This window comes from Trichoplusia ni, chromosome 16 (assembly GCF_003590095.1).
Source record: "Trichoplusia ni isolate ovarian cell line Hi5 chromosome 16, tn1, whole genome shotgun sequence".
In the NCBI taxonomy this organism is placed as follows: Eukaryota; Metazoa; Arthropoda; class Insecta; order Lepidoptera; family Noctuidae; genus Trichoplusia; species Trichoplusia ni.
In genome coordinates this window covers 1,741,000-1,768,446 of record NC_039493.1, presented here as the reverse complement: position 1 = coordinate 1,768,446, position 27,447 = coordinate 1,741,000, and the positions used below count along the sequence as shown (strand labels likewise).

The window sequence follows — 27,447 nt, the reverse complement described above, 5'->3', positions numbered from 1 at the left end:
AAAACTTGTCGAGGTTCGGAAAGCCCATAAAGTTTCACTCATACGTAGTACGCATCATTAGGGACTAAAGAATTGTCCAAAGTAATCGAGTGTCGGGGAAATTGCCCTGAGGGACTCTCCCGTCACCTCTTACAATAACATTTTTGCGAGAAAGAGATGCAACTCTACGCCGTCTTATGCGCTGTCCCGATTACACAGATACAATAATATTACTTGAGGACGTGGTGGTAGACCCCCAGGCTCGTTTTCAAAAGGCGTTTAATATTTTTACCAAATTTTTCCATGTGTTATATTTGTTTAGGATACATTTTTACTTGTATGATATTCCTGGGTTCCGTATAAACAAGGTAAAGAAAAACAAATCGGTTTTGTGACAAATACTTTTTATTGGTAACCGTTGCTTAACGTCGATATTTACTTAATGCGTTTGTTGTTATAGCGACAACCGGCATAAATAATCTGTGAAATATCAACTGGCTAACGGTTTATCGATAGATCGTGTAAGAATAGACGGCACCGCTCTTTTTTTTACTCTTTGTGAACAGAACCCTTAATATTTGAAAGTTTGTGCCGTATGTATGCATGTGTTTGTAACCTTTCTAGTTCAAACGGCTTGACCTATTTTGATGAAGTTTGGAGTAGAGTTAGCTGATACCTTAGATTAGCAAATAAGCTTTTCAACGGACCTAGTTAGAGTAGGGTGATGTGTTTGCAGCTATCATTGACATTCAGACGAGCGAACGCGCGGGAAAGCTGTTACTTACACAACATTTCTCCTTTTCTTCAACATGTTTTACACCAATCGCTCCCATTTTAATAACTTGTTTACCTTTATTTATCTCTGTAAATTATTTTCTGATTGTATTCTACATTCAAAACCGGGCAAAATGCTAAAATGCAGTCAAGTGCGAGTCGGCCTCCCCACACTGAAACAAAAAAAAACACTTTTCTGTAAGCTGGATGCTGGTGACAGAAAAAAATTGGGTCCTGGCCCCTAAAGTTCAATACGTAATACAAAATATTATGTCTCTAAAATGTTTTAAAATATATCTGTCCCTAATTTGTACCTTAGAGACAAAACACAGCACGTGACGTAGCAGCGAATTAGACCTAAGCGAGGTTTAAGCACATAAACTTACATTAAGAATAGTTGCTTCAAATTTCAAAGTCGCAAAAGTCTTGAAGTTTGACCGACGGAAGGTCAACCAATGTCTTTAACCTTTATGCACTATGCGTATATACAATCTGTCACCTACGCGCATGTAACTTGAGCTTTCTATCAAAGGAATAAGTATATTTTATGCTCGATCAATTATAATTGGTAATGAGGTCAACTAATTGGTATCTATTGACCTTTGACCCCTATTAGTTCGGATGAATCTGATATCCTTAATTATTAGGTTATCGATAATTTGAAACTGAAATTGCAATTGAAAGACTATATCATGGAAATATTTTTCACTAAAAGGCTGTAATATGATATCAAAATTCAGGGAATGTTTTCTCCCAATTCGTTTCATACAATTTTTTAGCATATCTCACGTATGTGAAAAGTAAGGGTTTGTGTCGACTATGTTGCAACAACTGAATTTTAAAGTATTTTAAAATATACCGAGTTATTATATCCGAATAATATTGTAAACGTGAAAGTTTGCTATAATCTTTATACGAAAATTTCGACACTTACTCTGATGAAATCTCTTACATAAATAGATTAGGCATAGCCTCGAATTGTATGAAGGATTGCAATGCATTGCCATACACCGACACAAAAACGCGGATGACGTAGCACAACGGTTCAGGTTTAGTCAGTAAAAGTCTGACACTACCCATTTCCTCCCCCGAGGGAGTGGGTGTCCAAGAGGATTCCCCCGCCTTAAAAAAAACCTCGAATAACTTATTAACATTTTTATGCTTTCCATTCGACTTATAAAGCAGGATTAGCTTCACATTTACATTTAGTTTAACACTAACCGATTTCTAATCGGATGGAGCCGCGCACTACAACCAGTCTAATGTCTATCCATATACCTTGACAAAACTTACTTCACTGCTCATTTTCCTGAATCAAGATTGTAAGAAACATCCCCGAGATGTAAATAAGAATATCTCTATTTGTTACCTTCGTATTTTATGTGAAACCTGTTTATTTCTTGTTCTATCAACTCTTAAAGCTAATGTCACCATTGCCGAAACGAAACAGCGAACTATACTTCCCATCGTGGCATCTTCCTCCCACAATAGACTAAGTGCAAAAGGATGTGTTTAGTAGTGAACTCTTCCCGTATACCACAAGAATTCGGGTCAAATAACACATTCAATCTTTTTTATGTGTGTTACAGTAATAACATGTGACCCTAAAAGTTATGACGTCATTGAGAAGTTTTGACGTCGACCAAAGGTTTTGACCGTTTTAAGCTCTGTTTTTGCAAGTAAAAGTTAACCTCTATTTTACTTTTTCTGTATCGTTCACACGGTCTACCATTGATTTTATAACCTGAACTATAAAAAATACCGAAAAAAGGGTATTCAAAGAAAAAGCCAGCCTTATAGCATTTGAACAGCCGGAATTGTGAATATGAAGCTTTACATCAAAATTGAAACGTATGTGTCAAAATAAACTGGCATTATTTTCGAAATGAAAATTCCCAATGAATGATACTGAAACAACAACCATTGTTTAGATCAATGGAGTGTTGAACATACAAATAGTATACAGTGTGGCGTGACCACTTGCGTGTTTTCCCACGTTAAATTAGCAGATTGGTATCAGGAAATTTGCGGAAAATTGAATGGCTGCGATCCTCGGTGGATAATGTGCGGGGCGAAAATGTCAAATAGAAAACCAGCCTAACAGAAAAATAAAAACAAAATTGTTTCAAACACACAGACCGAATATGTAAATAATTAAAAAAGTTTTAATTAAAATAAACATAAAAAATATACGCATACAGATTTTTTATTATCAAAACTTAGATTAAAATATGTAAAGAAAGACAAAACTTATGAAATCAAAAACTTTTATTAAAAACACCATCTCAGAAGTAATCCGACTTGTTTTACTACTTTACCGTTACGTCTTAGTGGATAACGATCATAATGTAGCCCAGGACAGCGCCTGTGTGGATCCCGCAGTCCGGCGTTCATTCAGTTTTGCTCAGGCATTCGTGTCAGGCGCTCGCGTCCAAAGCTCCGTTCCCCCCATTTATCTACGAAGTAAAATATTAAGAAAAACTCGTAATTTATTAATGTTTTAATATGAAACGGCACGTGTATCGTAATTTAGTGAAACGCGAATTTAAAATTGATTAAAATCCAGTGGTTTTTATGTCAAAGTTTCTTTTGTTCGGATCGTAAGATGAATGTTAGTGTATTCAGAAAGTTATTAGTGAAGCAAGATAGAGGACGGGCGTAAAGTTTTACAAATGGAGAAAGGATTATATGGGTAAGTAATTGTATTAAACATTCGCAAATATTTCTAGCCAAATATGAAGTAAACATTCCAGCTATGTCACACAAGTACTTCAACGTAATGAGGAGTAAATTTTTTGTGTACTCCTAAATAAAGAACTGATGTGAATAATTCAAGTAATTTCGCCCAAAAGCTTCTTGTACCTTACGATTGTGGTTGCTATTTTTAGCCCGGGCCGTATTACCGGGACAAAATTATTGTCCCCATGTTCCAATTTGGTTTAAGCTTTGAAGACCTTTTTGGGGAGTAAAATTTTTACGATTAAGTGTAAGTGGGCTAAGTAATTTGATCCCGAGGGTTAAACAGTATAAAGAACAAAGAGTGTTTTTATAAGAGTTTTAGAATTAAATGTACACATATTTATAATACATGTTGTTGATACATATTCATTTTGTTACGTTTTTGAAGGAGTAAACAAAGTGTCTACTACCACATCTTAAAGTTAATATTACTAAAGTAGTTTAAGCGTGACGTGGAACGGCATTTCTCTTTCAAACCCACAATAATATTGCATTTGTACAGTCTTTGTGCTTAATTTTTACTCTAACACATATACTTGCTTTGATGGAAGCACGAAATGAATAAACCTCAAATCTAACCTCGCAAAGAACCTACAATACAAAGTTACAGATATACCCAACCAACAAAACGGTACCAAGATTCAAAGAACCAAATAAACTCATTTATTAAATCAACAGCTTTACGCACTCGCCTTGCTCTTTCCTGCGACGATGTTTAGGTAAGTTCAGCAACAAAAATCAATTGACAACAGATTTTTGACCGAACAATATCAAAATTCTATGATTTGCTGTTAGGTAACCAAAGGGCTTTGACACTGAGTTTAGTCAACATAGAATACAAAACACTATTCAAACATGTGTTTTTGAATGCGAATTGAATGTTTGTGATACCTCCCGCGACATAAGGATTAAATAACATAATGTGAGGGTCTTTTAGAAGAACATGTCGTTGAGAAATACTTGATCTTACTTTGACAGTACGATGTTTCATGACTGCCAAACTAACAGAATATACAAGGATTCTTAATTTGATAATAACCACCTTAATCTGAATACTTGCATTCTGAACAAATAAATAAATTAGTTTTATTATATTTGTAAATCACATTGCGTTAGCGATTTCTGTTCCTAACTGTACTGCGATCATCTTTCACGTAATCCATCTCATTTTGGCCTTTTGTACCTTTATGTTATCTGACCCCATGATATTAATAGCTATTATTTTATATCTCTGAAAATAATAACATAGTTGTTCACCTTTATTTACTCGGGAGCAAAACAATATTGATGTTTTAGCTAATTGTTTGTTGAGAGCTCTTGTTCGCGGTTGTGTACTTTTCAAAACACACATTTTACAACGAGGTATTATTCTTCTATACTTAAAACTTATAAGGTAACTCATGTGGTAAGTGGTAGTGGTAGTGGTGGAATTTTTAAACTGTGTTGTGTGGCCCCAGTTCAAATCCAACTTGATGAAATTTGTATGGGATCAAATATTAAAATGAAATGTACAGGAAAAAATAATTAACGAAATCAGTTCATCTAGTCCGAAGTTACAAGATTACAAGAAAAAAAGAAATGCAGACTAGAGAATCTCCTCGTTTTTAAAGTCGGTTAATACCTAATATACGTATGCTAGAAGACCTTGCTCTTTTATAGCATTGCTAAAATAGTTAAAGTTGAGTACAATATTAAAATAAGGGCCATCACGCCGCGTTTGTCAAACTTGCGCGTCTGTTGAATGCGCAGCGCGAACTCCGTGCTAACTTGATATGTGCGGTGCGTAGTCTCTCAGCGTTTCATCTGCAGTCATTTGCACTTTATCAAACGCCTACACTAGATAAACACTTGTCTGTATGCCCATGTGTCTGTTTTGTTATTAAACTGAATTAGACTGCACGGATAGCCTAGTGGTCGTCAAGCCAAATTTTCGCGCGCTACGGGTCATGAGTTTGATCTACGCGTAAGACAAGTGTTATTGGATAACAAAAATGCTTGTTTTCCGATGTTGCGAATCTTTGTGCATGCGACATGTGAAAACCACTCGGGAAACAAGGATTAAATTTCTTACAACCGTTTATAAAAACGTGTCTCAGATTTACCTGAAACACTGTATTTAATTAAGCCTCAAAAGGTAAATATTATTAGTCTTATGAGCTAGGAAAGCGTGCTTTCAAAACGAACATATAGTTAGACTGTCAGTTGCTATAACTTCTTGAAATTGCGTCTTTTACTCAAAGGTATATTACGAAAAATTAATTACGATTTCCAATCTCAGGAGAATAGATAGCGTCATGAAATAATAATTACAGAAGATAAAAATACTTAGTTTTCAGATAAATATACCTTATTACGACTTCGTAGCTGAGATATGGATACTAAAATAACAGTCAACTCTTTATTGGCGGACGAGACAACACATAAACTACGTATAATATACGTATCGCATTTAATATACGTATAGTATGAAACATAAATCTCGGTAGAATAGTTAGAATCGACGTGATGGCTTTGCAAAAACTGCAGAGGTTATTGTATACCGTGTAAGTGAATTGTGAGACGTAAACCAACGTCATATTATGCAGTCTAGAGCTCCAAGCTGACTGCATATGCATACGAATGTAGAAAATAAATCAGATTTTAAAATGTTTTTTTGAGGAATTAATTCTCCATAATAGTAATAATCCATACTAATATTATAAATGCAAAAGTATCTATATCTGCCTGTCTGTCTCGCTCCGGACTTATTAAGGACTCTGGTTTCGAGTCTCCGGCTTCGAGTAAGCCTTTGTATTATTAAAGTAAGAAATAATTCAACTTATCAAGTACTGAAATTTCGTACCTACTTTCGTCACGGTGATATTTTCTACAGCAATTGAAAATTCGAAAATGTTAGCGTGATTTATAACGGTTTACGATACAGACTGACAAAAAAAAACACTGACAAAAAGCAGTCCGAAAAGTATTCCTCAAGAAACCTTCTAATATATGTCGTCCGTAACATAATATGAACTTTTCAGATGATATATGTAGAAACAAACCACATCATCCAATCATACGTAATGCAGCCTTCAGGAAACTTGTAAAATTACACGCAAATCGTGGTTAAGCAATCACATTAAATATAATAATTCCTAACACATATTTTAACTATGATGTCTTGAAGTTCCGTTGCCTGAGTGCAAGCGAGATAGCGCGACATAGCTCGACATAGCGTTGAGCAGTGTATCGCTCCCACAACGACAGCCATTTTGTTTTAAGAGCTTGTTATACAAGCACAGATGTGGTGAACTTAACGGCGCAATCAAGCGCAGTTCTCACTGATTCATTAAGATAATATTCCCATCTAGTTTGTTAAGTCTAACTTGAAGCTGGAAACTCTAGATTTGAATATTAACATCAGTTCCTATTATAATCTAACTTAGAAGTAATAAAGGAAATGGTTGTAAGACCGGCAACTGGCAACATTATATTTAATAGTTATTAGGTTGCCAACGATAAAAAAGATTAAAAGGAGTTAGGAGTTCAAGGAGGTTGTACCATAAAAGTGGGTTTGAAAAGACTGCAGCCATTATCTTAATAAAAAATCTGTATGTTGACGTATTTGTGAAATCGTTCGTCATTTAGTTCTCTTAAAACTGGCAGAAAAGAAAAATTGATTAAAAAGTTCTACAAAGCGAAATGCTAATCCCTGTTTTAATGAAATCGTAGCCAGCCAGCGTCTAATATCAAATTTTTTAACACCTACTAGTTCTGTAGAAGAAATTAAACCTCTTTTCTGCATCAACATCCAATATCCATTCTATATTTGAAAACGTCGCGGGAATTGTCTTCAAAACAAAGATGGTGGCACTCTTGTGACTTGTTTACTATAATCACCTGATTATTACGAAGTTTGTCTGTCTGTGTCATGAGACGTTGCTGTGATAATAGTTTGACTGCAATTGTTTGTTTCAACTTAAAGTTAATAACAAGAGGTAAGTACGGATAAGCTGAAACTTGTTTGTTTCGTAGCAGAATTGTTGAACGACCTCGTGTGAAAATTAAATATGTAGCGAACTAAAGTAAAAAGTTTCATTATATATAATTGCTTATGGTTTGTATTATATTGGGAAATGAATTAAGACTTTATTAAATAATAATTTCATGTTTTGCTGCTTGTCAATAAGGACCACAATTCAAGCAAATTTTTTATCAATTAGAAAATTATCGATTATTTCGTTACTTATGTCACTTTTTCTATCTAGCTCACTTTGTCCCACTGCTGGGCAAGGAGCTCCCCCAAATCTTTCCACGATTCTCCGTTCTGGGCCGCATGGAACCAACCCGCTTACTATACGATACATATTTTCTTAATCAAATTTGATTTTAAATTTTTGAAACCTTATGGTGTATACTTTAAATCACTATGATCATCTCCAAATTCAACACCTCTTAAAATTATTACACGCAAAAATATCCCGTAAGCAAGCTATCGGTAAACAAATATTTTCAGTGTTTATAGACCAAGAAATGACAAATGTGGTCCATTAGAGTATAATACTGTTGATCTATGTATGATATAAAAAATGGTTCACATAATATATGTATAAAAAGATCGATGGCTTTGGAGATAAATAATATGGCGAGAGAGAGAAAGAAAAGGAAGAAAAATAGATTGCGGAAATTGGCGGGAATCGGGTTGGATTTTATTGGATAATTAATGATACTGTATATTTCCTTTTGAATGGGGAAGTTTATAGAATTTGCATAGAAAATGTATTGGCTCACCGATGCAATCTAAAGAAAAAGTTCAGAAAAAGTTGTGTATGGCAAATTTCTATATTATTTTAACGGACGAAACGGATTCTTTACCGTTTGGTCCATCACGTAAGACAAAGAGACAAAATAATTTACTTTTCTCTTACTATTTCGACTTTGCCGCTTACATCGCATTACTACGCTGACCCGAAAACGCATTTCGTACCAAGGGACTGACTGACGGTTCATAGTAATTACACTTAGCAAGTTCCATTGCAATAAAGGTCGTTACACGAAATACGACAGTTAAATACTCCTGCCGAGGTCGCGAAAGAGTTGCTTCCACTAAATCGGGTCAGGTAAAATTCTGGCACGCTGAGGCAAACTTTATTATGCGCAGGTAATTTTCAGTTAGTCTCCGGCGACGCAGACGGGGTTATTTTGTTTGGAATAAGACTAGATACTACAGAAGATGTATCCTCAATTCATGATAAAAGAAAGACGGTAATGGATTGATAGATGTCAATGTACATACATGTCTTCGCATTCTACCCATTCAACCCCTACATGACAGGAAAGAGCATATGACAATATCCGTTCGATTATATGGAAATTACGTCTTTACCTGTCCCTAGAGTTATCAAACGCGGATATAATATGTGCCAACAAAATTACGTGTATCATAATTCAAATTGGGTAGTCTCAAGGGTTTCCCAAACGTTTCCCATAAATCGTCACAATGATTAATGCGGCAGCTTGAACATTCAGGGGGTACCAAGTTCTAAAAGAAGATTTCAGCTGTTGTGGAAAAGAGATGCCATGTTACGTCGTGTAGCGTGCTATCTCACTCATACACTGCAACAGCCTTATTTGAGGAAGTGTTGGTAGGCTCCAAGGGATGTAATTACTAAACTGACATCGCGCCTGTGGGTTTTCATAGCTTTGCTTATACAGCCGCGTTCTGAAAACACAAGATAGCTGACATAACACTGCAAGCGTGCCTTTTTGAATGAAAATAAGTTTTCTATTATAAGGATATTTAACCATTGCTATTAGAATCTCTAAATCATCTCGGTGAGTTGCTTTGTCGCGGCTGAACCGTCGAGGCAATTATGATAAATTTACTATGAAGTAAATTTAAAATCCAAGAACTGTTTTGGCGGATAAAATTTTGCCGTCGAAGTTTAGTTCAACCCAAAACTTGTATAAATTACATGAAGGAAACCCAAGCAAAATTCATCGCTTGCATTTTCTCATTATTTAAAAATGTTAGTTTAAGATATATGTAACAAATTCAAGACTATTTTGTCTAGCGTCTAGACGAAATAGCAAAAACCAGCGACAAATTGTCTCGGTAATACGCGAAGGCGGGCAAAGTACAAAGAGGTACTTGTTGAGTCTCAGAGGATGCATTTTTATAATAATATGTACTTGGAAACTATTCCCGAGTCCCTGTAGACTGTTTGAATTGGGTTGGAGACTTTACAGAAGAGAAACTTTAGACATAGATAGGTACTTTAGGTGCATGTGTTGCATTACTTAGGTGCATGTATTGGCCATGTTTTTTTTTATCTGGCCACTATATGTATATGAGAAAAAAAATGTTCCGAATACGTTATTTATATTAAAGTGAAATGTATTACGATGTTGATATTTTGTAAGAATAACTAGTTTAGGAAATATGAAACCTGTGTAAGTCTATCGGCTATTCAGTTTTCAATGTGAACTTTGAGGCACCTGGGCCTTGAATAATTAAATACCAATCACCTTACTAATTTGTGCCTCTGCTAACGAAATTGGGATTCATTATTTATGAAAATAGAGCTTTGGTAAAATAAGGAGTACAGACATTCGGCGAAGCTTGCTAAACTTGCTATATAGCCAAAAACAGCAATGTAAATGCAAAATACTACCGGCTTACATATCCAGTGAAGCGGTCAAAGCTGGTGCTCAAGTTAACTGTAGATAGATCTGTTAAAAAAAACGAGTTAGCCAACACAGTAGAAATTTTATTGCCATGCAAGGGCTAAATAAACTGTTACAATTCTATTTTTGGGTGGCCGCGCTCAAAATCGATACAGAGTTTGATACAGTTATCACATATACGTGTCTTATAGGTGAACTGATGCAATTTTACTTTTACCATATTTTGTATTTGTCTTGTCTATTATAATAATTAGAAAATGAGTTTTTGATTTTTGTTCCTGAAACCCCACGGTGGGCGCCATTAACGTGTCAAGTTACGAACGGACAAAATTTTGGAATGGAATAGTGTAGAGAACTATAATATACGCTATCCTACATTCTTGGAGTATAATGTTTGGTTAGACTTCTTTAATTTCATCCTAACTGGTTCAATTTCACAACCACCTTTTAGTTTTTTCATGTAATTTGTGCATACGTTATAAAGGGCAAAACGAAAGGTAAATTCAAAATTTTCTCAACAAAACTAGCGAGACTAAGATAAACAAAGCAGGGTAAAACACCACTAACACCCACCTTAATAATAGAAAAACAAAGTCCTAATCAAATACCGTAACAAAACAAAGGTTGAAATGCTTGCAAATTGTACGAGACGAGAGAAAACCCTTTAGGCTGTTAATATTAAAAATGTATTACTGAACCCTTGTCGGCTTACGAATGGCTTATTAGAGTTGGGCCGTAGTCACCTTTCAACGCTGGCGGGTACAACCTCGCCTCTCTCGCCGCCATGAAATGAAGAGTAAAATAGAAATTTGCAGGGCGTATAGGCAAAATTGACTGCACAGATAGCCGAGTTGTTGAGGTCACCACGCCAAGCCGTACGATTCCCGCGTAGGACAAGCATGTGTGACCCATGAATGATTGTCCTGAGTCAGTGTGTCTTTGTGCATGTGAATGGAATGTTCGTCTCCCTGCGATAAACGGAGTTAGTTAATTATGCGGGTATGATAATGACTGGGTGTCAGGTATTTAAAGATTGTACCAATAATCCTTATTTTAGGAATTCCTTTAAATTGCAATACTAGCTATTGTTTGCGGCTTCGTCGGCCTATATGTCAGTTATAGCTGCGAAAGCATAACTCTCCTTTAAGAAAGACGGATATAAGTAACCATGCGTCAAAGATTACACCAATCTCAATATTGGTGCAGAACGTTGGACGTGATAAGGTAACACACACACACACACACAAACACACACACACACACACAAACACACACACATACACAAACAAACTTGTGCAGTTATAATACATGAGTGTTATTAGATGTTACTTTATAAATATGAAGATATATATGTAGGTATGTATTTTTACTATATTATTATTATTTTTATTCATACATGTACAAAATAGGCACAAAATAGGAGCTCGTGGCTAAGCTATAACCGCGCAAGTGATTCAATCACAGGTTAAGCTATGCTTGACGCGGTCGGTCAGTAGATGGCTGACCACCTCTGTCATAACGAGTTCCTCCGTGTTTAGGAAGGCACGTTAAATTGTGGGTCCCGGCTGTTATTCCTACATCTTTGACAGTCGTTTCAGATAGTCAGAAGCTGAAAAAAGTCTGACAGCCAGTCTAACCAAGGGGTATCGTGTTGCCCAGGTAACTGAGTTGAGGAGGTCAGATAGGCAGTCGCTCCTTGTAAAACACTGGTACTTAGCTGAAACCGGTTGGACTGGTAGCCGACCCCAACATACTTGGGAAAAGGCTAGGCCAATGATGACATGTACAAAATATTTCCTCGCAAAGGAAATGAAGACGTCATATCGTGCTGCATGGCAGTATCTGAGCAAATGTCGGGGAACCGGTGCCGATAACTGTAAATAACATGTCATGCAATTTGTAGTTTCAGAGGAAAATGTAAGAAAACTGATGGCTCTTTATGTTCATTCTAGATTTGCTTAAAGGCCTTGAACCGAGTGCCCGAGGGTCGAAATGGAAGACTTGGAGGTTGATTTGTCGAAGACGTATTTTTTGTATTATTTGAATTTGAACATAATAATAGTCAGAGTAATTTCTAAACACTGTGTATTATAGTAAAAATCTAAAGTAAACTTAACAATTAAAATCTTATTGTACCGCAATACTGTTTACATTTTTGGTAGATTTTAGCGAATATATAAATTAAACCAAACAAATTAAAAGCAAAAAATATCACATTTGCCTAAGCCAAACGAAATATTAAAATAAATAAACAAAATATACAAACGACAACACAATTGTATCCAACAATATAACTTGAAGAACAGAATCTAGACATTCAAATAGCAATACTAATTAGCCTTCGATTCGTCCACAAACTCATAGAAACTAGTTTCAATAGAAAATCAAGTGTTCAGCTATAGAAGAGAAACAAATTGGAGGCAATAATGAGGAGTGTTGGATTCAGCGGTATTGTTGTGACGAGCACTTTGAGAGAACTTATTGAGTTTTGTACAGGGACGAGGTAGAAGGTCATTTGTTTACGTTTTTTATAACATTGTTTGAATAACAACAGCATACATGTGACTTTTTTAAAAAAGCTACGGAGCCAAACTTGGTGGAATGTTTATGGGACCAAATAATATATAGCTAAAACAGGTAAAAACAAGAAAAAAAAGTGCGAATAGAACCCGTGTGTGTAGGTTCCGTGCAAATTTCGGCAATGTTTTTTTTGTGATGGGAACCCGACAATGTTTTTTGTTTTTGGTTAGTACCTGAAACAGAAATTCTTTATCTGTGAAAATTTGAGATGTCCGGTTTATGAGATACAGCCTGTGAGACTCAGACACAGACAAAATATGTCCTGATTCACCCTTTTGTTACGGGACCCTAAAATTTGATTTTCTTATATAATTTAAATCATCTACGCATTGTTAGGGGTAACTCAAAAACTGTGGAATTTAGAGTGCTCGTTCAAATTTAATTGGGATCACATGACCGGCTTTCGAAGATTAATCAACATCGGTTCATGAAAAATGGTTTTATTCTGTGTGTAGTACAATAAAATAATTTTTTTTTATGTAAATAAGAAATATATTTTTAGACGTAATATCGTATTACGTCTTAAAATATAGCTTATAATATAACCATCGATATCTAATAAATCGTGACGATCGTGTCTTGCCGCTACTTAAAACAAATACTGGAAATGAAGATCGACTTTTGTAACGGCCTTAAATTTGGGTGGGTTTGTACAGAACCCACAGTGACGCGAGTTCAACTCGTCAAGACCAGTTAACGTTTTATATTTTGCCATCAAAGCATTTAACTCAGAACCTTGTTTTACTCGCTTCGAACTCTTATTCACGTTCAGAAGAATTACATATATTTTTAAAGGATTTCCAACGCTTTATAAAGCGTGGAAGCGCAATAACGTCTGCTAACGCCCCCGATATATATTTGCACTTGTATTTTTAATGTGATTAAAGAAATAAACATGGAATTAAAAATACTGGAAACAAAGAACAAAATAAACAATTCTAAACTTGTAAGAAAGGTTTTTATAAAACAACAAATATTTACATTCTTTTCTCGTTCTTTGGATATCCATTATTACTTTTTATTGAAACCTATTGTTAACTGAATGGAAAAGGTTCAATTCGCAGAGTACGAGAGAAGTACAAAGAAGGACGAATTATACTAAGGTTATCCTGATTAATTTGGTCTGCGTGGTATCAAAAAAAGCGATGACCGTTCTTTTTAAACAACTCCCGCTTTAAGCAGTAAGTTTTGCCGAAACAAAATATTAAATATTAGTTAGTTAGACAGGCATTCTAATACTTTTTCATATGTGATATTAGTTTATATATATCGTAACTGGGATGTGGACGATACGCCAACGCCGATCAAATATTCGTGCAGTCAAATGTAATAAAACGGTCAAAAGCTTTTAATTCCCATAGCGCCAAACTAACAATTGACTGTGATCGACTTCAGCTGACAAAGCGGGATAGAAATTTAATATTTTCAAGTCCGACGATCCGTATTTGATTTCCAATTTAAGAGGACAAAGTAAAGGATCTTTGACAGAAACACAATTCTGTATCTCTTACATAATCGAATTGTCCTTTTTCCCCTTTTGATCCCGATTGTAAGCGATGAAATGTGTTTCCGAAAATTCGAATAACTTTTTTAATCGTAATGTCATTTTGTACAAAGCAGTGCGGTTGGTTGGTGATCAAACGATTTCCTGGTACGAGGCAATATTTCGAAGAATTCATTTGAATAAAAATTTGGAATTTCAGTTCTATTTTTTTTATTTAACCACAACATTCAATGATTAAGCTACGTACACATTTATAACTATTGGCAGTGAATAAATTCTGAAAAAAAAACACTACAGTTCAAAAATACATGCACAAATTATAATTTTAGAACACGAACTCATTATTTTTAGACCAATTGGTTAGTAGTTATTGTCATCGTTGAATAAAATGTTGCACTTTTGTTATAGCGAAGAAAAATATCTTGATCATCACCATCCTAGCCTTTTTCCCAACTATGTTGGGGTCGGCTTCCAGTCTAACCGGATTCAGCTAAGTACTAGTGTTTTACAAGGAGCGACTGTCTATCTGACCTCCTTAATCCAGTTACCTGGGCAACACGATACCCCTTAGTTAACCGCAATATGTTCAATATAAAATTAAATTATCAGTTTCAATGATTTGAAATTTTCCAAATGTTTGCATGTCTACATTTTACAGTTGTGGAAAAGAGACCCTATGTTGTAAGATTTCTCCTTTCCACAGCTGCCACAGCGGTAGTAATATAACACTAAAGCAGAGTTTGTTAATGAAGTATCTAAGTTCAAAGTTTTACCTCTTTCCCTTTACTCACTTACGGAGTCGCATGTTAAAGCTATTTTAATTAAACTAGGATATATCGATATTAAACTAGGATATGTGATATCGTTTCACTAGTATGGGACCCAACCGAAGTCTTTTATAAAGAGCTGACGCGGCGTTTTGTCCGAAACTAGTCAAACAGTACCGATAAATATATATGAGTAATTTATTGTATAAATTGGATTAGACTCGTCCTCACGAGAGTCTCTATAAGAACATCTAAACAAAATATAAGTAATAGCTGTTGCCCGCGACTTCGTCCACGTGGTTAGAATTTTCCCCATTTTCCATTGTATCTTCGCTCCTATTAGTCGCAGCGTGATGTTATATAGCCTATAGCCTTCCTCGATAAATGGTCTATTCAACACAAAAAGAATTTTTCAAATCGAACCAGTGGTTCCCGAGATTAGCGCGTTCAAACAAACAAACAAACTCTTCAGCTTTATATATTAGTATAGATAAATAAAATAAACGTAACAACATTAATTTTTCTCTCAACGTTTTTTTGTACAGTCGTCCTATCATAGTAGACTTGGACATTGTCACGCTTTCATATCAAAAGCAAAAGGAGTATTTATTTTCATAATTCGTAGTAACCGCGTCGTTGTCGCCCGGGGCTTTCACTGTAACCACATTTTTCTTTAGCATTTATTTTAATCCTCTTTTCTCGTTTCTAGAACTCTATTTCTTTGATCTAATTTAACCCTGTCTGTCCTCAAAATGAAAAAGTAGAATTTTCTGAATTACTCGTAATGTGACCGGAACAAAGATTTTTTATTTTATTTAAAGGTTTCCTTACCTCAAAGGTATAGAAGCCCACTCATTGTGTATCTGTTTGTCCATGTTTAAGATTTTCTGTTAGTATTGAATAATTAGTGCGCGACCCCAATTCGACCAGATTTTATGTACCAAGTTTCGTCTCAATTCGTTCAGTGGTTTTTGCGTTAAAGAAGAACAAACTTCCATTTACTTTCACGTTTATAATATTGTAGGATTAGCGGAGGGTTATTCAAGATAGATAAAATAAGGGAAACATTACAAGTCTTTGCAATTGAATTACCTGGAAATTGAGAAATTGTCATATAATCTGATTTCATAAAGCTGACTGAGCTGGAAACCAAATCCGCATAAAATCCGCGTTCATCAGGAATTCCTCGGAAGCCCGCAATACGGATGCAGCTAATCATTTGTAACTCGCCACAGATATTCGGTCAGAATGCATTACTGGTATTGATCGGTACATTGGTCCTGCCGGGGCAGCGGGATTATCCGGGTTCGGTTAAACGGCTTACTGGTCCCGGTACACGAAGGGCAAAGGAAGGAACATGGGTGGGTTTTAGTCAGTAGAAGCTTGACACTCCCTGCTGATCAAAGCGGAAAGAGTCATTTGATGATTTCTCATCTGAAAAATTGTGTCTTATTTTTCTTTCAACATATCATGGTGATCGCATTTTACGTTAGTTCTTCTTGTCGTATGGTTGATGTACAACCTGGTCTCAAAGTGTAAGCCCATAAGCCTCTGACGTGGATTGACACATCCTTGAAAAGTTCTCAGGTGTGTTGGTTTCCTTAAGATTTATCTTTACCGTTGTCAGTCACTAGTAGGTACTTTCCAGGATTTGAACTTAAGACCTTCAGCTTAGCAGATCAACAGCCATACCCTCAGGAAAATAACTGATAATATATAAGAAAATCAGCATTTACATACATAAAACCAACCCTTAATTTTAGTAAAACTCTCAGCAGGCATTAACGAAAAAAATCATTAGAGGTAGCGCCAAAAATGAACATTTTAGATTTGTTTACCACTCGGATTCCTTTCGATATTGCAAAAAATACAACGACCTTTCCATAGCGTAAAATCCATTAAAGATTACGATCGTCACCACTATAGTGCTTTCAAAATACACATACACCCCAAAACCATAAATCTGTTATTTGCGCAGTCGAGGATCAATGCGTTATTTATTATGCTGCACGCAGTAAGCCTCTTATAGTACTTAGAATTTTCCAGTTTCATTTTTCCCTAAAATGGTATTGCAAGAGATAAAGAATAATTAAGTTTTAATCCTGCTAATGACCTCAATTTGTCCGGTTTATGTAAAACTTTTCTACTTTCTGAGTAGGATTAAAAAAGCCTTTGAAATTTAAATACTTTTCCCCGCAGTGTACTTGAGCGCGGGTTTCTCTTGTCCGCATTTAAGATGTTATTGGCCTAGATTTAGTAGGAAGTTTTGGGCGGTTAGTCTAGTCATCCCAACTCCTTCCAAAAGGGCAGACAGGCGAATTTCCCCATAGGCCGAATAGGCCCAGGCCTAAGGACGCAAAATTTTATCTTTTTTATAGTGGTTGCATCCACTCATATGCTTGCGTGTCAAAACTCCAAAATGTGACCATATAACTCATTGTAAAATTTCATGAATGGCGTTTACGATTTTTTAGAAATGTTACTCATTCATTTCTAGAAGTAATTTAATTTTGCATATTACTTTAAGCTTTTGTAGGCCTTGGCTAGATAATATGTCAAACACTCCTCTGAGTGCAGAAATTTACGGTAGATCAACTCCTTGGCAATCCAGGATTACGTGAGTAGCTCACCCCGCAGTGTATATGGCAGCCATATTAAAAATCTGAATCCCATCTGCAGCTAATTTCAAATGAATATGTATAGAATTTTGCATGAAGGGGAAATAATAGACAATTTTCTTTGTAAACGGGGTATTCCTGTTGTCCAAATATGATAATGTTTCCGAACGAGTTTTATCGAGTGTTTATTTTGAAGATGTGCCAGAAACAAGCTGCATTTACTCTTAAAACGAATGCGGTAAATTTTGTGATTTTTTGCTAAACTGATCGACGTTTTAATTTCCATATAGAATAGTGCCACAGACTTTTTTATGGAAGCTTGAAGCATGAAAATGAGGTCATCAACATACATGGAGCTCTTCTTACCCATTTTTCATACATAAGTCCGTTTATTCTTCTTTGTCGTGCCGATATCCCAAAATATGAACCTGTCAGAATTCCGAGCCTTTAAGCACCTGATTACATATTTTGATTTTGTCTCTTTTTCTTTTTATTATCACAAGCTTTTATGTACTTTGTCTCCGTCCCTTTGTCTGTAATCAAATCTTACAAGTTAAATTTGACCTACTTTCTTGTTTCTGATTGAGCTGAAGTTTTGCATGCATATATATATTGTGTGAGTGTGTATTATTATGATGACATGGGGTTGATCTGATGCTGGAGCTGAAAGGACGACATTATTCAGTTGGTGCTTGTTTTTTTCTTATTAGCTACTAATATTGCCTGACCAATAAGATAAATGCGACTGGCCAGTGACTGCTATACCAGAGAGTCGCGGTTTCGATTCCCACCTAAAACAAATCTTTGTGTGATGAGCATCAACAGCTTTTCTGAGTCTGAGTGTAAGTTATCTTCATTGTGTATTTAAAAACATGTTAGTATGTTTGTCAGTTGTCTTGTGTTCATAATTATAAGCTCTCCTTAGTTTGAGACTAGAATACGATTAATTATTGAAACTTGTCGATTTGCTGTTGAAAACAGTTTCTATTAAATTATTTTTAAAGTTCCTACATTAGAATCAATTCCATACATAACTCTTTTTTCTGTTGGGACGCAAATATTCTTTTTGTTAGCCATAAATCCGGCCATTGATAAAACGCAAATTGCAGGATAGCGAAAGGGACTTGATAGTCGATATATTCAAAAGCTTTTGGGATTCCCATAATTTTATTGTGATGGCCGCGGTAAGCTGAAGTATTAGGTATTTGTAATAGCAAACCTTTACAGCGTAGATTGTACAATTATTGATATTTTGCTATTTTACGCTGTTTTTGCAAACAAATGTATAAGATAATTCTGTAATAACTTATTTTTAATAGAGTAACTTATGGAGTTTCTTGACGATTCTCCTCCATAAAAATGTCATTTTGGAACCGTGCGCCTAGAGTTTTTATTGTAACGTTTTGAAAGTGCCTGGAAAACGGCTTATTTGAAGTCAAAACTATTGATTTTGATTATGTGGTGATATTGTGTTACATTGTTTTGTTGTCTGTTGGATTCACGAGTGTTATACCAAATATGCCACAAAAAAAAAAAACGACTACCGCAGTAAGGAATTATATCCTTGTCGCGATTCGTTTCACAAACATATAATTCACATGTTATTTCTTTATCCCATTTGTACGTAACTCTCGGTGGTGAGATTTATTCAGAGTTTTTCTAATCCTCTTTGATATTCAACGTTTTCAAAACTGTTTTACTTTGATCAAAATTGAACGCGTCAGACTCAAATACATCTGAATTATTAAATAATTCATAATGTTCAACATTTTTCATCACCAGATCAAAATATTCTTTCTATTCACATTATGTTTGTTTGTTTCGTTGGAAGCTTTTTTTAAGGATCCGTAACCAAAGGCTAAATACTGAAACCTTTTTCTAACGCTCAATTGTAATTTCTCCTGTAAGTTTGTCACTAGGCTGAATCTAATCAACCAAGATAGCTAAGTATTTGAAATTCACACAGATTACAAGAAGGAAAAAAAATACCTTTTGCAAAATTTGTTCTTCTGCAGCCTAATTGTACGGGACACTCAATGTCGTGATACTGGCTCTTACTTGATCAGGTTTTTAAAAGGTGTTCGGAGACTCCCAGTTCGTTATTGCTTTGTAACCTCAGCCTTTTTCTTATGTTTCGTAAGATAAGAGATAATGTTGATCTGTTAGCTGGTGACGGTCTTGGTTTTGTGTCTCCTGTTTTGAAAGAGTCACTATCATAGTTTATTGTTACGTTTGTGGACGAGGATGAAACAATTAAAGTTGTGAAAATAGAAAAACTTTTGTTATTAAAATTCTTGCTTTGTTTTTTAACATTTTGTTAAATAAATTGCTCACACATTTATTCTCCCAGAATGATTCCAATGAAAGGATTTTCAATTGCTTTTCGACATGTTTCAATTGCTTTACATTAAAAAAAAAACTTTAGAGAAAGCAAATGTTTTACATTTTATAGTACCTGTCGAGTGAATGATTCATTATTACTCACGCCTATTTATCGGGATTGCCCGACTAGTTTCGGTCCTTATTCATAAGCTGTCAATGACACAAATATTTGAGTCACATACACAAAGACACTCAGACTCCGAACAAATATATCACACAAACTTTTTCTATGCGGAGATCAAACCAACGACACGTGACGCAGTGTGTTTAACGCGACTATTAGTGCAGTAAACTTTTATTTACTTCTTAATTCTTAAACTACGAAACAGCTATTCCTCTCTTTCGTAAGTTAATCCCTTTTCAATAAAATGCTTTATAGAACTCCTTTTGGCCGATATTTTGTCGAGTATTCCCATTTTAGTTTTAATGGCTACACTGTTCCCCTGGGTTAGTAAGCGGACTAAAAGATTATCTCCTGAAAGTTAGCAGGATACGGCTGTCAGTAGAAACCTGTTGAGTGTTGGAAGGCTTATCATTTTCAGGGTTCTGTGTCGAAGGGGATAAGAACCCTTTTGCTAAAAGGCCTTCGAGACGGTTAATAATGTTGGATTGAAAATTTAGAAGCCAGATTCATCAGAATAAATTTTAAAAATAGTCTAAAGAACTTATTTGAGATATTCACGTCGCGGTCTCGTGAATAGAATAGAATATTTCTTTATTCGCAAGAGACAAGGTTTATGAAAAAGATTTTAAATATTGAAATATCTTGCCTTTAAAAGGCTTGTGAAACAAAGTGATATTCAATATTAGATTATGTAAAAATCTACGAATTATGAAAAGAAAATACTTTAAATTGCATTCGTAATTTGATATGGAAGCCTAAAAGCTGCGTATTAAGGTTATTTCAATTAAATTTCTATTTTTTAATTAAACCTGAATGTATAAACTTTCGTATTTGTTGTTCGAATTGAAAAATAGAATAACAAAAAGGTTAGTTTTTATAAAACCCATGGATACTACTAGATGGTAGCAATGTAGTTTTGTTGTGTATTTTACATCTGAAGTAGCTGTTGAATGATTAAAAGGGCACAAGATTGGAATTAAACACTATATTATATGTTATGTTTACGAAATTTTGAACAAAACCGTCCAGTGATTTTTGCGTGAAACTGTAATAAACATCCATACCCCACATCTATCTATACTATAAGGATAATGAAAAAAAGTACTCAAAACAAGTTTTCAGTTCAATATACCCTGCAGTACAAGCACGCGGGCATGAGTTATTTAAACAAGATTAGCTAACTTCACTTTGAAGGGAACAGAGTGAACTATAAATTACGTTTACGCGTCTCTTTGACAGAGGGCGCTGTCAAAACTGCAAGCAAATGACGTCAAAGGCAAGTATGATTGACTTGAACTTAAGCTTGTAAAATGATTATTATTAAACCCGTTCAAGTTCAGTATAACATATTCTTGAATTGGATTTTTTTTAATTCTCTGAGCGATGATGAAAAAAATATTCCAAAGGGGAGTTTCGTATTATTGTATTATAACTTATTTATAACTATGCGGTGTCTAGGTCGTCTACGAGTACTTACTAAAAGATGCAATGGGGAGATTTTAATCTAAGTGTATCCTGGGTAATGCGGACTAAAAACTCTTTGGACTATTCATTCAGTTTCTTAAGAATACGAGCAGCAAAAAAAACAAAAGACAGTTGAACGTTTGGAATGTAAATTGTTATTTAAAGCCTCAATTAAACGCTTTAAGAGAAAATAGGGACACAGTGTGTGTCGTCTGGCGGGCTACTACCAATTCTTGAAGTAAAATTATAGCGTGTGGAAGCGAGAGAGCTTACTGCATGGTGTAAAGCGGCATCTCTTTTCCTCAACGAGTCTTTCTTGGAGAGGTGATGGTACAGTCGTATATAGATGACATTAATTCTTACTTTCCTTGGAAGCTTACTGGTTTTCTGCGGAGTATATCAAGTGTAGGTATACTCTAAGCGATGAAATGATGTTTTATGTATTTAGGTCCTTACTTTTGGATATTAAATTGTTTTCTATTCAATGAGACACTGGTCTTCCGTTCATCATTATCAGGTTTAACTGGTGCGTACTTTTTGGTGTAGCCTTTCCCCAATTTTTTCCATCCTGTACCATCCCTTTCATAATACCGGGATAAGAGCTATTTTATGTCTTAAACCTGGTAATAAACTATCTGTGTATCAAGTTTCGTATAAATTCGTTCAGTTGGTGGTTCAATGGTTTTGCGAGAAAAGGGAAAGAAAGAAAGAATTTACGTAGGTAGTAGTAATAGTAGGATATTATTTTCTATTGAGTCACCAGATCAATTAATTGGCATCAATACAACTACCTATACGATACTTAAAGTTGAAACCCGATAGCGTTTCTCATAACTTTGGGTTCGCAATGTCAGATGTGAATATTTGAATATTTCAAATAACCATATGAATACTTCTCTTAAACATAACTCACACGAAAAAGAAATGTTACATTTAATATTTCGAAACGTTTCAGCAGAATATTACTTTCTTTGAATTTATGTATGACATAATGTTTTCCAAATTCTCTGAATATTTTCATGAGTGATAAACTCAAACAGAACACAAGACCAAGTAAATAACTTAATAAAAAGACTGTTTACTTAAAATGTTGCATATTTTATTTTACACTAGCTGTTGCCTGCGACTTCGTCCCCGTGGGTAGAAGATATAAGTTATAATTTAGGTATACCTGCCCGGATTTTTTCACATTTTCCATTGTATCTTAGTTCCTATTAGTCGCAGCGTGATGGTTTATAGCCTAAAGCCTTCCTCGCTGAATGGTCTATTCAACACAAAAAGAATTTTTCAATTTGGACCAGTAGTTCCTGAGATAAGCGCGTTCAAACAAACAAACAAACTCTTCAGCTTTATATATTAGTATAGATAAGCAAGAAAGCTTTTGTTTATACTTTCATATCAAAGGGTGGATTTATGTGCAGATATACCACACTGTAGAAATAGCGGTGAGGATTTAAAAAAGAATCCATGGATCAAAAAATGCTGGCCCTACGCGAGGATCGTACTCACGACACGTCGCGCACCGATACTGGTGTCGTGACCTATAACACTCAGTTATACGTATCTACAGTCATATATCAATATCGAAATATATTAAGACTAGCTTTTCGCCCGCGGCTTCGCCCGCTTCGAGGTCGGTTATATTGCGTTTCCAAGAGAACTCTTCAAAAGTACGGGATAAAAACTTCTCAAGGTCAACTCTATCTCTGTACCAAATGGACGTGAAAGCGTAACAGACAGACAGACAGAGTTACTTTCGCATTTATAATATTAGTAGGGATAATAGAATGCAAACCTCGATCTCTGCTGTTCTCATTTTCAACAGACCGTAATATTAAACCTTCGACCGGTAATACATTGAATTTCTTAATTAACAAAGAATAACTTAATTACAGTTTCATATCAGCGCCGGCGGCAACCTATTATGTAAGATAATTATTTAATTAAATATCAGGACTATAGGTACATATACCTCTTGTATCGTGGAATAGGGAGCAGGCAAGCAATAATACCTTATTTCATTAATTCTTTTTTATACTCTTTATTTTTATTACTTTATTTTTTAATTTTTTTTTTAATTTTTACTTTATTTTTTATTTATTTATTTTACTCTGAAAGCCTTCTAATACCAATTTGAAAATTTCAGTCTGCTAGCTTATCGGGAAGTGCCTCAAAATTGAGTTTCATAAATCCAATTGAAAACAAATGAGAAAAGGGAGTGGCTATGGATATTTTTAATGTTTATGAAAGACAGTCGAACTTATAATACCCCTCTTGTTTCGTCGGGGATTAAAAAAATAAGAAAGTTGAATACTTAATATTTAGGTACATGAAACATTCAAAAAATATTGTATCTGTAATTATTTACACAAATAATTGACTTACTGTATGGAAAAAAGCCTTTACGAAACCGTAGCGTTATGTAAACAAAAATACAATTAAATTGAAGGAGCACTTTTGTACAGAGGAAATATAAGGGAACTTTGTTTACTGTACTTGGTTGACAGTCAATGCATTATACACCTTATTTTTAAGGGCTTAAGGACTATAATTTGTTGTATGTTATTCCAAAGAAAATAACGATGGCATTTGAATGAAGAGTCTTGAAAGTTTGTGGAGAAATGTATGTTGGGTTAGTAGTGCATAAAGTTTTTGTGCAGAAGTTTTGTAAAGGAACTATAATATGGGCTGGGAATGTTCTTGGTTTTCCTTCAAGTATTTTCGCCATATTAGAATATAATCTGTTGTAATCACTCTTAAAGAAAATCTTCAGTTACATTTTTAGAGTTCTGTACCCCAAGGACAAAAACCGGTCAAATGCAAGTCGGGTTTGCGTCAGGGTTCTGTACAGATAGGCTGACATTAAATGAATCGATTGGTTGAGTATGTGGTGGTTTGTTACCCACCGGCAAATTTGTAACCGTAACATCCGTTGCTTAACATGAACCTTATTTTTTTGGACATATATTATAATTTCCGCTGTCTAGCTGTCACAGTTCATGAGATACAACTGGTAACTGGTACGGACAGACAGCAACAGCTAATACGGTTGCGTTTTACACTTTGGGTACGGATTTCCAAAAACAAGTTACGCCTGACGGAAAACAATGAACCTCAAAACGAATACAAGCAACTAAAACAATCTTGGAAGCTAACTGAAATTGATTATATTTTCTCAAAAGGCACCCTTTAACCTATTAACACAAAAGGCAAGATGTAATTAAAAACCTTTTGTTGCTATGAAAACGTTGTAAAGGAATGTGAAATAATTAGTACATTGCAGGGTGAAGTACCAGGCTCCCATACAGCTGAAGCAACCGCCAAGAAAAGTTTTGTACAGACAGCGACAGAATGCAGACGTTGGTGTTTAGTGTCTTTTAACTAAAGGTTTGCGCTGCTTGGTCAGAACCAGCGCCCAAATTCTGCTATTTAAAATGGCATATATGAATGGCAATTGCATTAAATTTGACACTATTTGTATTCTCCTAAGAATTTTGAGAACTTAATTGTTGGAAATTAAGTTTTGACTTAGTTAAGTGAAGTAAGTTTTACGGTATGTACCGAATTATCAATTATTGTAATGGAAAAATGCTTTGGAGAATATAATTTTAACCTTGTTTCCATTCATTTTTTCATTGCCCATTGTAAATAGCAGAATTGGGGCCCGGCCAAGCCCGTGCCGGCCGGGTCAATCATGTTCAACCCTCGCCATCACAGCTGCTCATGCCTTGTACATTCCTGAAGGAATGGGTGGGTGGTGGGTTTTAGTCAGTAAAAGTGACACTGCCTTCCTCAACCCTAATCGAAAAGAGCCTTGATAATTTTCCATCAGAAAAAAAGGTGCCAAGCCTGGTTACCATAGCAACAGCAACTCAATGAGTTTGAATAATATCTGATTGTTATCCGACCTTTGTAGATGATAGTACGCATCAGGGAAGTACCAGGCTCCCATACAAAGTAGGGAGCAACTAGCAAGGAAACTGTTTGTACATTTAATTAGTCTATGTAAGTAGTTGTAATGTAATTACGTCTTGGCCAAATATAGCTAATTTGTTAACTAAGGAGTTTGCTGGGCCGTTGCTTTTACTAAAACAGATGGAATTTGATGGTGTCTCTTTGTTCCGTAGCCATAGGGTAAAAATGGATTTAAAAATTACTTAAGATACTCCATTCGGATTTTATCAAATTTGGCCCAGCCGTTTTTATAGTTGTAAATTGCATTGTCAACGGGTTTGAAGCTATTTTGAAAATTTCAGCCTGCTAGGTTATCGGGAAGTGCCTCAAAATTGAGTTGCAAAAATCAAACAAACAAGAAAAGTGAGTGTATAAAAACGTGGAAAATAAGCCCTATTACTGACGATCCGCTGTTTGGTCTGTCCGTCCGTCACTAGGTTCATGAGCGGTGATAGCCAGACAGATGTAACGTTCAAAGGTGATGTATTAGTGTAGGTTAAGCAACGTCTCTTACGGCCATACATTTTATGGGTAACCAATGTTTTTAGTTATCCTATTCGTAGGTAATCCTTAGTGTAGCGAGTCTGTTTTGCATATGACCGGTTTTCGGAAATTGAAATTGAAAAGGATTTGAAATTGAAAGTTTGGAAGTAGAAAGTAAGTTCAGAAAATGTAGACATCTTGCTAATTGTGTATCACTTTTTGCCCACTCTACACCATTGCTCACCCAAGTTCTATTAATAGTACTGTTTTCACAAATGGAGAGTTATGTAAATATTTCAAAGTTGAGCTCTTCTACAAGCTCGTTTTTGAACAATTAAATCCAATTAATTAATTCAATTAAGGCAGAGAAGTTTTATTCCAAAATAACTGGAGAATAACAGTTTAGTCTCAATTTGCTAATAATAATTGTAATCTTGCTTTAATTTTAATTAAAATAAACGTTTTATTTGTTGCTGAATCTGAAGAAAATTGTCTAAAATTTAAAAGAAAATGTCCAGGACTATGGCCCATGAGGGGATCGAACCCGCGACCTTCGCGTTATTAGCACGACGCTCTAACCAACTGAGCTAATGGGCCGGTGGCAACAGGATCGAAATAGGCGTAAGGGTTTGACAGTAGCCAGTTAATAGAAGAAATAACGACAAAAACACTTGAATTTGAATGTTTATTAGTTTACAAGTTATTTTAACGATAGCAGTCTAAGCTACTGGTTTCTGAGAAAAAAACTTGTTATAAAAATAAAAAGATAAGATTTTTTTTTATCGCAATAGTTATCTTCTGAAAAGAAGTGGTCAGATAAACTTATTTATTATATATTAAACAAAATTATCTCTTTATACATGCTGAGATAAAAAAAAGCAATAAATATGTATATTTTCGGCTGACTGCCGACAACCGAAATGATACTTCTTTTCGACTAGTTATGTGACTTAAAACTACGCTAAAGTTTCATTAAGATGTAATAAAAATAATCTTTATATTTATTATAACATTTTACAATATATACCGGCTTTGAAGTCGTTTTATATATTTAAAGATCTGCATTTGTTGAAACCAAAACAGAAAAGCTAGAATAAACGGAACCAAAGAAATTCATATCAGCTAGGAACTGACTAAAGTAGATGGTACTTCAACTGTAAAAAAACAGTCTAGCTATCATAGTTCATGAGATACATCCTGGTGACAAACGGATAGACGGCTAGACAAATAGACAGCGGAGTCTCAGTGAAAACATTCCATTTTATCCATAAAAAACAGCATTTAAGGAAGAAATCACCCAGTCAGGAATTAAGCCTTTACGTAGGTAATAACTTCCAACGCACGCAGTAAAATATCCCGAAATATTTCACATATAATGTTAACTTTATTATTCGCACATAAAACACCGTTCCC

General features: G+C 35.1%; 1 protein-coding gene, 1 long non-coding RNA gene and 1 other non-coding gene across 3 annotated transcripts in view; 1 reads left to right on the top strand and 2 right to left on the bottom strand.

The window, feature by feature from the left end:
- Nucleotides 1-3,003: 3,003 nt before the first annotated feature.
- LOC113501651 overlaps nt 3,004-27,447 on the bottom strand; it is a 42,122-nt gene continuing 17,678 nt past the window's right edge. Inside the window, exon 2 of the long non-coding RNA XR_003401304.1 lies at nt 3,004-3,209. This is a non-coding gene — a long non-coding RNA (uncharacterized LOC113501651). The remainder of the gene's footprint in view (nt 3,210-27,447) is intronic.
- LOC113501649 overlaps nt 3,225-27,447 on the top strand; it is a 91,018-nt gene continuing 66,795 nt past the window's right edge. The window contains exon 1 of the mRNA XM_026882826.1: nt 3,225-3,445. Coding sequence (XP_026738627.1) covers nt 3,426-3,445 — 20 coding nt within the window. The 5' untranslated portion in view covers nt 3,225-3,425. The remainder of the gene's footprint in view (nt 3,446-27,447) is intronic.
- Nucleotides 26,558-26,631, bottom strand: Trnai-aau. Its single transcript has one exon. It is a non-coding gene; the product is annotated as a tRNA-Ile (tRNA).